This window comes from Ischnura elegans, chromosome 11 (genome assembly GCF_921293095.1).
Source record: "Ischnura elegans chromosome 11, ioIscEleg1.1, whole genome shotgun sequence".
Lineage (NCBI taxonomy): Eukaryota > Metazoa > Arthropoda > Insecta > Odonata > Coenagrionidae > Ischnura > Ischnura elegans.
The window spans coordinates 100,328,289-100,343,663 of record NC_060256.1 but is presented as its reverse complement, the minus strand read 5'-3'; the positions used below and the strand labels follow the sequence as shown (position 1 = coordinate 100,343,663).

General features: G+C 38.7%; 1 protein-coding gene across 1 annotated transcript in view; it reads left to right on the top strand.

Annotated features, from left to right (window-relative positions):
• The first annotated feature begins 2,311 nt into the window (after positions 1-2,311).
• LOC124167548 (dolichol kinase-like) overlaps positions 2,312-15,375 on the top strand; it is a 50,769-nt gene continuing 37,705 nt past the window's right edge. Inside the window, exons 1-4 of the mRNA XM_046545507.1 lie at positions 2,312-2,468; positions 4,336-4,586; positions 4,720-4,940; positions 5,108-5,296. Of these exons, the coding sequence (XP_046401463.1) occupies positions 2,398-2,468; positions 4,336-4,586; positions 4,720-4,940; positions 5,108-5,296 (732 nt within the window). The 5' untranslated portion in view covers positions 2,312-2,397. The remainder of the gene's footprint in view (positions 2,469-4,335; positions 4,587-4,719; positions 4,941-5,107; positions 5,297-15,375) is intronic.

Sequence of the window (15,375 nt, the reverse complement as noted above, 5' to 3'; positions counted from 1 at the left end):
TTTTGAATAGAGTATTACCCAGCCAGCACAGATTTGAACTTATCCTTGGAGAAATCAGATATTGTGGGGATAAGCTTATCCTCCATGTGTAATATCCCTTTTTTCCACGATTTCAAGCGTTTGGGGAGGGGATGTCATGGTACCATATTGCCAAAATTGGCCGCATAGCAGCGCGGAAGTCCTCCATTACCGTTAAATCCATTATAGTGGCTTCGTGTTTACATTTTTGGTGTTGTGTATAGTGGTGTTATTTTGTGTATACAATAATAGTTAAAGTGATAATGCGACCTAAGCATCGTTTTTGTGTGCCTGAGTTCGATGTAGGCTACGACGGTACGTACAGTTGTGGCGACACATCAAAACATCCCGGATTGTCGTGGATATTAATGAAGGAATCATCGACAGTGCTGTGATTTGTTAACAAATGCGAGGTATTAGTGATCGTAATTGCCAAATTCTTGGGTATAACGGTAATGGATTTCGAATTTGTGCTTTTAGAAACCATTCGTAAGGTAATTCACCAGTCTCCTCTATAATGTGATGTAAGGAATTGAACAGTAAGATTTATGGTTTACCGATGAAGGTATAAGGACTGCTCCGTGTTCTAGTGTATTGTATATCGTTCCAAGATGAATCATTCATTAAATATATCGTTTTTAGAGCAATAATTTTGTTTATTTTCCACCTTCTTCTAACGGATTTTTGGTATGTTCCTAAACTTGCGTGAATGTGTAACATAGTGAAAAAAAACCTCATTGTGGAGACTAATGCGGTATTGGCTTTCGATGGTGAATGATTCAGTGCATTATATTTCATCGTGTATGTTATTATACAGTATTGTATTGCAGTATCCCATGTAGCATCAAATATCTCAGAGGAATCTCACGAGATATGATCTCATAGGCATACAGACCTCATAGACAGAGTGGTCATATATGCCTCGTGAGATGTCTCTGGCATATTTGATGCTATAAGGGATACCATAATATAATAAAATACAATGATGAAAAGTAATGCATTGAATCTTTCCTCATCGAAAGCCAATTTATGTTATTACGGTTATTACATTATTTTCACGTAGTTCTCATGAATCTCGCGTGGCAGCGCAGCGATCGTACGCGAAACAGCTGCCACCTAGCGGCAATTGTACGGCGTAAGGATAGGCATATCTCCAAAAATGCGGAAGTGCATCTCCGATTTATCCCAAAAAACGGCGTGGATTATTCATACTTTATCTCTGCTTTCAGATAGGTTTCGTCACGGCATATATGTATAATATCCTCGTATTTAGGGATAAGGCAAAATCTGTGCTAGTTGGGTACAATTCAAGAAACTTTGACAGGTCTTCTTATGTCTTTCATTTTAAACTTTTGTGAATGGCTTAGTCATCAATGTATTGCTTAATTTATGGGGAATATGTTTCCTATATTTATATCATATGTTGAATAATTCTTTGAAAATGAAGTTTATTACACCTCTTCAATTATACATTTAGAAAGGGAGGATAGGTGAGGTGGTGGAGGAATTTGGATGGACTGGTAGATCCCAGGATTGGTTTATCAAATGCCTGATACTTGGTGCTGAAGCATTGTGCCATTTAAAACTAAAATACATACATTAAAACTTCCTTGCAATGAATCCAACAGGGCCGGGAAAATGATGACTTACAAGGGGAGACCACGAAACTTGCTCCTCCTTTTTCAATGCTGTATTTTTTATGGCCTTCGGAATGTTGAACACATCCCTGAACTAGTAGTGGTTCCGTTGAATGGGCCTTAGTTTGGCTGTAATTAATTAATTGTCATGCGGTACTTTTCACAAGCCGCGTATAGTTTCATGATATCGCACCACTTAGCAGAGGGGTCAGGTGGGGTGGTGGTAGCGTTTAAGGCTACCATCCAGGGGACCAGGGTTCGGGGCTTCGTAATGGCTGTATATTTTGCTGTCTTCAGTGTGATCATACGGCGTCATCTTTTTCATTAATCTTAATTGCGACAAGCATAGACTTGAGACTATTTTTTTATCATAATAACGGCGTTTAGGTATTTAAGCAGTGTCATAAGTATTTTTGGAAACAAATTCATGTTGAAATATTGACCATCGTTTATGCCACCCTTTTGAAGCCCATCCTGTAGGAAAAGGTATATCTTGACTGTAAAAAAGAGTATGGGGACGACAAGATATCCATGGTGATCCATACCAACTGAGAATGCATGAATTTGAAACGCCGCCATTATCATCAATGGCGACGTCTCGATATAATGCGATATTCGATTAAATCGATACTGGTTTGCGATTTAAATAGAAGAAGAATTTCAAATAGGGGTGTGTTTACAAGTTCCAAAGTTCGGTATTTGTATGTTATCAATGTGAGTGGTGATTGCTGAAGCACTTACTATGGGAAGAGCTCTGACCAAAATATGCCAGAATTTAGATTCATCTGTGAGGAAAAGTGGTCTTCATACCAGGTGAGATTATTGTTGATTTACAACATATGGCATTTTTTACGTTTTATATTTACCATCAGTATGAGACACCGCAACTAATTATTGAAGTTATTGGCCTTCGCACTTTGTCAGATCGCCTTTGTGGAAGATGAAGCTGTGATGCTTTAGTGTTTTGATTCTTATATCGTTGATCGACTTCGTCGTACCATAAATTCAATTACTGTTACTTGCGATATTGTTCATTAAGCCCACTATTATAACTTATTATTCCTCGTTTATAGTCATAATAATTTTCATCAAATATTCGAAGACTATTTGAGGCAATTCTGTCCTACAAGCTTGTCTCGATGTTTATTAATTTATTTCGTTCCAACTGCAAAAACGATTACATAAATTAAGCATGCAAAGATGGTTGCAGTAATTTAAAAAAAAATACATGTGCGTATAATAATCATTAATGCAAAAATTTCTATTTATATATTAAACAAAAGCATAACAGTTGTAATAATAACAAGTGCAAAAATACCTATAAATAAATATCCAATGCAAAAAGCTATAAATGAATAACATGAGTAAAAGATTTATAAATAATAGCAAGTATAAAAAGCTGCAAATAACAATAATAATTATAGACGAATGGGAACATACGTAATGATAACAAGTGCTAAAATTTATTATCGATTACAAGTGCCAAAACGCTAAAAATGAATAACAAGTGGAAAAAGATATGTAGGCAACAATGAATGCAAAATAAAACAGTAAATATTTGATTGATGCAAAAAACTGGACAAATTAATTACATGACTACATGCAAAGGAAAAATCATGTTCAAACTCATGCACAAGTCAATTAAAGAGACCACTACCCAACTATATGCTGGGGGCAGCAAGGACGTGTCTTCTAATAATTGCTGCACTGTCGTTGAAGATGTTGAACGTGTCGCAGAAACTATTTCTGAGCCTTATCATTCTTGTGAGTGGACCGTGGGAGTCATAGGGGTATTGGTAATGGCGCCTGCTGAACAAATCATGTGACCGAGTCCTTGATGGAATGCGGAAGTCCACTTGTGACGGGAGCATTGGACAATACAGCTGCCCATTTACCACCTTTGTCAGGAACAGAAGATCTGCTATACAGCGTCTCACTTGCAGATCAGGGATGAGAAACTTAGCCTGCAGTCCAGCAAGAGGGATTTCCCTGTAAGTAGTGCAGTCCTTTTTGAAGTCTCAGGAACTTCCTCTGCACAGCTTCAAGTTTCTCAATAAAACCCAGATGGTAGGGAGACAAGACAGGGCTAGCATACTCCAGGAGCTGACGAACAAAGGATGAGTATAGAGTTTTCGAGACAAGAGGATTTGCCATACCACAATTAGACCTAGTGATGAAACCCAGCATCCTTCGGCATAGGTCCTCAACATGTTCATAGAATGAGAAGTCAGAAGAGAATGTAATATCCAGGTTGCTTGGATTGCACCAGGATTGCCCCCTTTAGGGATAGGAACAATATTGCCCCCTTTAGGGATAGGAACAATATTGCCCCATTTGGAGAGTTTCAGGAAATATTCAGCAGTGTTGTAGAAAGAATAGAGCTACATTGTCTAGCCCACACCTTTCCTGACATCAATTTAAGACTTCCAAAACAGGGGAGTTGTTCATCGGCAGGGAAGAGTTGGCATTTAAGTTAAAAGATGGTGATGTTTGTCATCATGCTATTTTATCTGGTATTATGCTGCATGGTAGATCTCATTTAGTTCTGTATTAGTGAAGAACTACTACGGGAGGTCCGATTTTTCAGGATGTTAATTTCTTTGTGTCTGTAATTAGGGTGTACAGTGATTTGTGTCTTCATGTTTTACCTTTATGACTTAGGTGAACTGTTGTATTTCAGGCCTGGTGCAAGCAATGGAGCATGGCTTGCATTTCTGCTTCCATCAATTATCATTTTCACCGTATACAGGGAAAGCAATATTTCTCCATCACTCAGATTTGCAGCTGTCATTAGCTCAGGACTTTTTGGAGCCAGTGCAGTTTTCATCTCTTACCTAGCAACCACTGAGAAAAACGTCAGGAAGTTTTCTCCATTGTTTTATTTGCCTGCTGCTATCACGTCTTCTATGTTATTTTTCTTTCTGGAAGAAGGTGAGATATCGATACATATTTAAACAAATACTATATTACATTGTTGTAGTACTGTATTTATTGTCCATTGTCTACGCTTGTAAATTTATGTTATACTTTTCACTTTCATTATTTGCATGAAATTTAATTGCAGGAATCTCTGTCAGCCTTCTCTTCGGACTGGGTGCCACTTTTTCATATTTTATCGGTCTTCCAGTTTTACTGGAAAGGTTTCCTCACTCTTTCACATTTGGTGAAGCATCAATAGTTGCACAGGCAATAGTAATTTTTGTGTTGACATCAATCACCAACCTTGTGGGGTTTGTTGATGCTAAAAGTTTATCAGATTTGGAAAAGGCTACTATAATTCTTCAGGTGAGTGCCCTTGCTTTCATTATGTGATGATTGTGCTGACATCCAGTTGCCTGATTTGCAGGTTTCCTCCTCTTTGCATGCATTATGATGTTTAAACTTGTGAAGTTAAATTTATTTTCTTTAAATAAATTTTAGAATGGAACAATTTTTCTCTCGTCTTTCAATAGGTGGGACTTCTGGGCTGTGGGATCATTATTTTGGGAGCATCACATTTCAGCTTTTTAAAAGGAGCTCCAGGATTCTATGTAGCTGTTTTGGCTGTGTCATTTGGTCTCGTCGTCCCTGTCCTTCACTATCTCCTCCAAGAAAGCCCTATTCTATGGATAATTCAACTGTTATTTTCCAAACCAAAGACGGTATGTATAATTGTATGTATGGAGATATTCTTTCCTGGCATTTGTGAGTCCATTTTTCTCTAGATTCCTCTTAGGTCAAAATCTCCTTTGTCACCAACGTTTTGAGGAGCACATGGGTCATATTTTTTTTTCTGGGCAATCACACGACCGAGCTTAGATGCAATTGCCATCCAGGGGTCAAAGCAAATGTGATTGGTAGACTATGCATCTTATGATCGAGTTCCATGATTGACTGAGGTGGAACCCTAGGTCTCTGTTCAAACTATAACTTTTCATCATTTGAATTTCAATAGTTTCTTTCACCACCCTGTCTGAAAAGCCTCGGGTGTGGCAGTGCAGTTTCTTGTCTTCCCATGTAATGGCATGGTCATTCTTTTGTGGTCTAAGATGGACTGTCTTGATGTTGTATTAGGGTGCACTTAACGCGCACGAACCTGTATCTGAGCAGAAGGAGCCATCTCCACGCGACACACATTCCTCAATTCTTATCACTTTGAACTCAAACCCAAGTGTTGATCATCGCTGCCAATCTTTATGTCAGCCCTTTAATTTTGTTTATATTCTCCGCACGATGCCTGAGTGGTGCTAGGGCCGGTCACTTTCCCCCTTTGCTCAATGTGCAACGGCTGATCAGGCAAAGGGTACTGCAGCCCAAAAAGGTTGTTGTTTTTCTTCTACCTATTCAATTTCTGGATAGATTTAGTGTTATGATGCACATAATATTGATTTTTACTGGTAGGTCTGTTAAGGACCTTGGGTATTCTCTGGAATGAGACTCTCACCTTCACTTTGATGTCACTTTATTTATCACACACTTGTACAAATAAGACTTGAGCAGTCCCCGACTGCTCCAACACTCCCAGTGTTTCTCTCTAGACTCTCTCGACTCGACTCCTCCTCTGGCCCCTCGTCGTGACCCCTCGAGCTACCTCGATAGAGTTCACGCTTACTCTGGCAGGAGGCAGCATCTCCCCGGGGGGACATGCCGCCTGGCGGCGTGGCAGGTCCATTTTATGTAATTTTTACTGTTGGTGAGGCTAGATATTTATTATTATTTATTTATTATTACATATTGCTGCAAGTAGACTTTTTCCTGGTGGCAGCATTAGATGTATACACATGAATAACAAATGTACCTATCTAATACAAAGTTTAGAAACAGAATAGACACCCATGGTAAAAAATAATACATTAATTCTAATCTCATACCACTAAGAATTTAACATTGTCCCAATAAACCAATTTCAAACAATCCATTAAATACATTAATTCTAATATAATACAACTAACAAATGAACATTTACCCAATTAACCCAATTTCACACTTTCCCTTTTAAACCACTATGCAATTAACCAATAAGTGATGAGCACTTCTCCCTAAAAATTTTTGCATTTGCAGGGAAGATCTTAAAAATTACTTTATTCCTCTATGTAGGAAGGATTTTTTCAAAATGTCTGTTTTCTGTTTTTTTAACTTAATTTTAAATTTATGATCTTTCCTTCCTATGTAGCAGGGTGAGTCCAACTTCAGACCTATTTCTTTCCAACCCCGCTCATTTATAAAGGCTTTGTACACCCCGCATAGCCTATTTATGGTTCTTCTCACTTTTAGGGGTTCCCACCCTAAGCTCCCTAGCATAGCTGATACACTTTCCCCCCTTCTATTTTTCCCTAGAGTGTACCTGGCCACCTTTCGCTGAATTTTTTCAATCTTTGAAGATTCATTTTTACAGTAGGGATCCCACACCGAAGTTGCATATTCAATTATAGGTTGAACCATGGTCATGTAGGCTATTTCTTTGGTTTCCTTTTTGCTCTCTTTTATATTTCGCATGACCCAATGCAGAATTTTAAATGATTTCCCTACCACCTGACCAATATTGTGTGAGACTTCCTGGGACAAATTACTCAACATGAAGTGTATACAGGACATGTGCATGTATTTCATTAGTAATGTAAAGCTCATCTTTGAGGAATTCTTTCCCAGAAAATTAGTGCCAATGAAGTGTCATGAGAGTAACAAGGATTGGGTGACAGATGAAATAAGGGCTGCTAGCGTTAATTTTAGGGAATTATGTCAATTAAGAAAAGGGCAGAAGGGCTACGACCTCAATAGTAACTACTTTCAGAGTTACAAAAAAGCATACAGGGACCTTATAGTTCAAACCAAGAAAGCTTACTACAGCAGACTTATCAGTCAAGCTGAAAATGTGACCAAAACATCATGGCAAATAGTAAGAAAGGCAACAAACTCTAAGGTAAACAGGAGTGGAAATTTAACAATAAAAAATGGGGAAGGGATAAACTTGGCCGATCCTATGCAAGTGGCAGTTTTTGCCAATAAGTACCTCGCAACTGTACCCCTACAATTACATAGCTCAATAATAAGTAGTGACAGATTCAGTACGGGGCACTGTCAACACATGTGCTCCTCTATGGTCCTCTTTCCGGTAACAGAAAATGAGGTATTGAAGTGCATAAATAGCCTGAAAGACAAACCATCAGTTGGGATAGACGATATTCCTTCCTTCATCCTAAAAAAATGCTCTAAAGCTATAATTAAGCCCTTAGCTTTCATAATAAATGAGTCCTTTAATAAGGGTGAGTTTCCAAACTATTTAAAAATAGCTAAAATAAAACTGATCCACAAAAAAGGTGATGTGGACAACATAGGAAATTACCGGCCAGTATCCTTGCTGACTAATATATCTAAAATTTTTGAGCTAATGATGAGAGACAGGATTATGAACTTTGTCGTCCAATCCAAATTATTAAACATGGAACAGTTTGGATTCCAAAAGGGGAGAAGCACCAATGATGCGATTGCATGCTTTCTGAAAAAAATCATGACCTCATGGGACAGGAATGAATTCTCGGTGGGTATATTCAATGACCTTTCTCGTGCATTTGACACAGTAGATCACAAAATCCTTCTCATTAAATGTGAGCACTATGGGATCAGGGGAATCGTTCATAAATGGTTGCAATCATATCTAGAGGATAGGCCACAGATGGTAGAGGTTGAGGGTACAGGCATCAACAACATTGTTACAAACTACTTATCTCCCATAGAAATAATAAATGTAGGGGTACCACAGGGCAGTATTTTGGGGCCCCTCTTATTCTTACTATACATCAATGATTTGCCGAGGTTTATTAAAAACAATGATATAGTGTTATATGCTGATGATACATCTCTAGCAATGAGCCACAGGGATCCTAAGCTGCTGCAAACGAAGCTGGAGAGTTCACTACTACTCCTAGAAAAGTGGTTCAACCTTAATAAACTTTCTGTAAATGTTAAGAAAACGAATTACATTCAATTTAAAATAAAGAGGGAAGTGCCTCAGTTAGAGGTATTCTTAAATGGTCAGCCCATAGAGAGGGTAAATAGCACCAAGTTTCTAGGTCTAGCTATTGATGATTCCCTAAATTGGGAGACCCATACCAATGCCCTATGCTCAACCCTGGCTAAAAGTGGATATGTTCTGAGAAATCTGGTAGATATTGTTGATTTAAATGTTCTAAAAATGGTATATTATGGTTATTTTGAATCCCATTTGTCCTATGGAATTATTTTCTGGGGATCGTCGCCTGGATTTCGTAGAGTTTTCGCAACACAAAGAAAAAGTATAAGGTATATAGCAAAGATACCCCCGTGGAAATCTTGCAAACCCTATTTCAGGGAATTAAAACTCCTAACGTTACCATCTATGTATATATACCACTTGTGTATGCATGTCAAAGATAATATAAAAGATCTCACTACCAATGCTCAAGTGCACGGACACTCCACTCGCCATAGTGGGGATGTACACATGTACTGCCACTCCACGGCAATGTACAATAAGAGCCCTTTTCACATGGCTATCAAGGTTTATAATGCTCTGCCGTCAACCATAAAAAAAGCTTCTACAAGGGCAATTTTCAAATCTAATCTTAAACTCTTTCTAGTCAACAAAGGCTATTATAGCACAACTCAGTTTCTAGAGGAATCTGCCTACCACAGAAGTGTCTGATTCTGACTTTGATTGTGTATGTATTTATTTTTGTGTATGACGTGTCCTATATTTTACAATGTAAAGTCCTGGGACCAATAAAATTATTATTATTATTATTATTATTATATGCATTCCCCAATCAAGATTAGATGTGAAATCAACCCCCAAGTATTTTAAGTAGGGATGAGTCGATTCCAAATGTCGATTCTCGATTCCACCGATTCTCGGGCACGGAATCGGAATCGAGAATCGATCGCCTAAAGTCGATTCCGATTCCATCGATTCCAGGAAGATAAATGTTTTGAGCATAGACTATAAGTTTGGGGCATAAATGCTGCCACACACCTAAGCGGCCGCGGTGTCAGCCTTGCCCGCGCGGAGGATACGCCCCGCTCGCGGGTGCTGCGACGAACATACCTAAGTGGCCTCGGAAACATGAAAATGTCGGCAAGAGCGACAAACCGACGAACCCTGAAATACCTCGTGTTCATGAGCAACTCTCAAAGAAAAAAAAATGGAAACCACAGGATCGGGAAGCAACGCATGCGTTTTCCGTTCTTTTATTAACCTCTGGTCACGGCAAATCAAATTGTTACGATTATGAATCACATTCGGAGAATTCATCTGGACCACCAATTTTAAAGTATAATTGATCGAAATATATTTTTTTTACTTTCGAATGATATTTGAAGTCTGATGATAATAAAAACGTGCAGAGAGCGAGTTTTTCTGTGAATAAAGTTTCTTATAAATTCGCGCTGAGAGCAGGTTTTTTTACATACGTAACTTTTTTAGACTAACACGCGCCTGCGTCAATAATAAAAAAATTAGACACATTCGCGTTTGTATAGCCCAGTTTCATCAATGCAACCCTTGAGGAAGTTTATGCTTGCTTGGCATAAGCCGCCGCGGCCTCCGGGCGGACTCGACAGGTTGCGTTCGGCCGCCACCGCGCACCCCCCAGGCTGCTCTGGTATGTATCGACGCCATGAACGCAACATTACTGTTTAGTCACCGCGGCTATTGTTATTTTTAGGGATGGTCGGATCGGATACCTCGGATCCAAATACCCGCGGATATTGCCCTTCATCGGATCCAAAGTCGCGGAAGACATCGGATCTGGATCCGAAATTTTAAATAATAGCTTCAGTGAATGCAACGCCCCATAAGAGTGGAAAGATTTCCGATTCTCTCTTCGAATGCGCCGTCGCATGCGATTCTTGTCCTACTCATGGACTGTTTTGTTTGAAAGCTTTCGCAGAGGTTGCAAGTAGAATTTCAGCCGTGGCCAGGATATTCAGCATTTCAAAAGTAACTATGTCGCAGATTTCAGAAAACCACCCTCGGCCGTCCATCAGCCCGTGCCTCTGTTGTTTTTTTTTCGCATCCGAAATCACACGGACCAAAAATCATTGTCTTCTAAGGAAAATATCAAATCACACGAAAACAATTGAAGCGTGTTTCATCCCTACCTCGTCTCACCAACTGACCTTTTTTGGCCTACCTGCTTCAATTCTCCGTTTCTAGACTACAAATGCCAGGAGAGTTACTTTCTGGGAAAGTGTTAAAATTAGTTTAAAACCCATTATTTAGTGCCCGGTTTTTTCAACAATTTTCCCCCCTGGTTTTGGATCCCCCCCCCCCCCCAATTGAAATTCCTGGCTACGCCACTGCTCCTTCCCCTCCACCTCTCCTTTACACACATTTGATGCCCACTCCTTCCTCATGCTGAGCGGTTGAGCACCTCGTCGCACGTTACGTTAATACCGTTTTAAATACTTTTAATTGTGTTGCTGATTGCCCAGTTGCAATTTAATTTAATGATGCACCGATAAAAATGTCTTTCATTGTGTATAAACATTTCCATTAACAGGAGAACCAATGAATGCAGTGTGCGTGCACTATGGCGTAAATTATTGTGAGGATGTGCTAAATCCACCTCACCATACTGAAGCATTTTCGGGTGAAACACAAGTCGGTATGCAATGAGAAAGTAAAATTAGGGGGAAACGCGTGTGAGGAAAATTTGAATTCAGTCGATAGCAGGGGGGTAGCCAGGAATTTTGTTAAGGGGGGTCCAAAACCAGGGGGGAAAATTTTTAAACAACAGGGTACAAAGGAGAGGTTTTCAAACTAATTTTAATGCCCTTCATAAAAGAAAAAACTACATTTTTCAGAGATTCATTTTTTTTCATTTTTGTAAATTCATGATTTTTAATATTTTGTTTCCTTTTACGAAGGAAAGTAATTGTGTTTTTATATTTTGGGAGGTCCTATCGCTACGCTACTGGTCAGTGGTTCATCCTAAGATTTTTCCTATTTTCATTTCCAAACCTAAGCGTAACAGTTTAGGCCCTGAGTATGTAAAGATGTTTTTAAAAACAACTTGAAAGCCCATAAAATAATTTTTAATTTATAAAAATATTAAAATGTGTATGAAAATCTAAAAAGCATTCCATTGATTGTATGTACCCACAATAAACTTGAATAATGACTTTGTGAAATCGCAGGAATTTGAAAATGCATTTGGATTAGAAAATATCCGATTCAAAAGATCTGGCTCCAAAAATCCTGGATCTGTCCATCCCTAGTTATTTTATTCCATTCAATTCTTAAATTTTAATGACAGCAATACCACAGATAAATCAAAATCCCACCTGCTATAAGGAGTAAGAATCGATGGAATCGGAATCGAGAATCGGGAATCGATTTGAAGGAATCGAAATTGGAATCGGAATCGAAAAAAAGTGGAATCGACTCATCCCTAATTTTAAGTTGCTAACTTTGGAAATATTTTCCCTGAGCAAGCAGTGTGACAGATTATCCTTGTTTCTCCTTCTCGTGAATGTAATTTGCTTGCATTTTCCCGTATTCGCATCCATTTTGTTGAAGATTGTCCATGAAGATAATTTATTTAACCCGTCAACGCCCACGGGTGCCATATAGCACCCAGTGCAGTGCTGAGCCAATACTCCTGCAATGCATTTAATATGTGAATTTTAGTGTACATTTCGGTGCTCATACTTACAAGGAGACTTTGCCTAACTGATGTCAAGAAAGAAGATGAAACCTTTTTTATTCGAAAGTAGACACTTAGATAGGAATACAGTTGAAGGGTTTTGTCCAAATACGCCCGGGTTTGAGAGAAAAAAGCATTTAAAAATTGAAAAATATGGTCACGTTGAATTTAATTTTTAAAATTTCGCTAATTGTTTAAGAGCGACTTGGCCGAGTGGTAGCGTACCGCGCTTCTGATGTGAAAGTCTAGGGTTCGAGTCTCGGTGAGAGCAAATTTTTTCCAGTCTGCCACCTACTCCATTTTTTGTAATCCGTTCCATCCTCATCTAATTTGTTCATTTAGGACGTTTTACATTTTTTTACTTGACTGTTGTTTGAGAATAAGCCCTAAACTGACATTTTTGTCGCTAGCTAACCCTTACTTCGAATTAATCTTTCCGTGCCAAGATTCATGAAAGCAGGAGTGGTAAAACTGTGGTGCTGGCTTCGAAGTGAAGGGAACTCATTTCCAAAGCAAAATATTTTAAACATATTGTCTCCGGAGAGTTTCCCCGGTTACATACGGGAGAAATATATAAAATCAGGGGGAACGAAACTCGACAAGCCTGAAATGATCGACAGATGGCTATACGATCACTTTGTCGAAGCCAGGAACAGCAATGAGCCGCTGATGACTCGGACTTTACAAGAATAAGCTATTTATGCGTGATTTCAGCACATATCTCCAGGATTTGAATTCCCTGCTGGTGCTTCATGGGTTCCATCTTTTAAGAAGAGACACCGAATCGTGCAACGTAAATTAACAAAATACGTATCAGCGGGCGAGCAAGCGTGTTCTGAAGAAATATTGCAATCGGCAATGACGTTTCAGAAACAAACAAAAAGCCCAATCTCCAAATTTAATAGATTTCGTAATTAATACAGATCATACCGGGTGTCCGTAGAGGTGGATATAAAGAGAACGCGATCAAGAATGGGAGAATATTGTTCAGGTTGCTCTTTGGAGCGTGATCAGAGTAATACACTCATATACAGCGCAGGAAAGGTGCTTCCTAAAGTTTTTATTGTGCTTATCAGAACCTGGAGGTGATTTTGGTCCGCAAGTGAGCGAAGAAACTGAAGAGTGAATTTTTAAATGTTTCTGTTGTGTATTCTAAATTTGGAAAACTTACGACTGGGTTGTATTTCAAATTAAAAAAAAAATATTCTCCGGCCATGTGTTAAAAACAATACATTTTTATTGCTCATTGATTTGTGGGGGACAAAAAAATAGTGCCATTTATGATTTATCGACGAGGAATGAGAACTGATGTACAGCGTAAAAACTAAACCACCGAAGTGCACATCCGTAAGCCAACCGTGCGATGTATATTTTTACAAGAAAGTAAAGCAGTTTATTGCACGAAACTAGAACTGCACCTTCCTCCTTCAAGGGAAAAGAGAGATATTCTCACATGAGGATGGAATAAACATCCATTCAATCGTGCGTCATCAGTTGTCCTAACCAGCGTTCAATGATATGCTGAGGTATGCATGATATGCCTCAAAGTTAGTAGAGAATTGAATTGTTTAAAAAAGTTAAGGGGAATATGTTTCCTTGAAGATATAAAGAAACACAATGGCGAATGCTCAGGTAGCAGATTTATGGAAAGAGCTTGGTGCTTTTCAATCAATTGCTTTTCTTGTTTTATTACAATTATCATCCAAATTACTATAAAGAGGCGAAGTAATAAATAAATAATGAAAAATTGGAGATGGTAGTGGCAATTGCTGATTATTCAATTTTATATATTTGTGCTTTATATTACGGAGGTATTTCCTCCAATTCATGGTCCTTTACGCGACAGAGATTTCTCGTGGGCATAAAATCTAATGAAAGCAAGAGAAAACCGAATAATATCGTGCTACGGGAAAAAGCAAAAGAAGTGTAGGAAAATGGGAGTCTGGAGAGGCCATGAAAAAAGAAAAGGGAAGGGACGAGCCGACAAGCCAAACTAAAAACAGTACTATCATATCGACATCGACCTCAGCAGGTTCAGGCCATGAACCAATTTTAAGTTGGCCGAGTAGTATATTCCAGGTAATTACAAGTTCACATGTAACGACAATTCGTTCCCCAGCTTATACAGCTTGTTTAAAATCTCTAGGCACCTATATACGCGGAAATAAGGACTCTGACAATGAGAGGAGAGTAAGTTTGTGGGAGGAAAGCATACCTCGCACATCGATCGGTTAGGGCAAGAGGAGTAGGGAATAATGGTCGGCAGGGTGCCAAAAAATGGCTTTATGGAGACTTACTATTCCAACGAAAAATATAGATGGTACTTCAACCTCCTACCCAGGATACTATGTGTTGAAAAAACTTCGTTCTAATCGTCTAGCCCTTCAACTATTCAGGTGTTGAGGACAAAAATTCTTTCTTCCTTTCCAAAATCCTATTATACACAAAACTTTTAGCCTTTTAACTTTGAACTCAATATCTCCGGTAAATCAAATTCGCTTGAATAGGTTCTTGGCAACAAAATACATGCGACAAAAGTTATTTAGCAAAATAAATTAAGTTATAAGGGCATTTCCTGACGATTACCAAGGTAAAAAAAATAGACTACAGGAGAGCAACAACAGTCAGAAGAGCAATAGCGACGTTTAGCACTTGGAATACTCCAAAGTGATCATATAGGTAGGCGAGTGAAAATTGTTGTATATTCTAAATACTTCAACAGCAGGAACCTGGGAGACTCTCCGGAGACAATATGTTTAAAATATTTTGCTTTGGAAATGAGTTCCCTTCACTTCGAAGCCAGCACCACAGTTTTACCACTCCTGCTTTCATGAATCTTGGCACGGAAAGATTAATTCGAAGTAAGGGTTAGCTAGCGACAAAAATGTCAGTTTAGGGCTTATTCTCAAACAACAGTCAAGTAAAAAAATGTAAAACGTCCTAAATGAACAAATTAGATGAGGATGGAACGGATTACAAAAAATGGAGGAGGTGGCAGACTGGAAAAAATTTGCTCTCACCGAGACTCGAACCCTAGACTTCCACATCAGAAGCGCGGT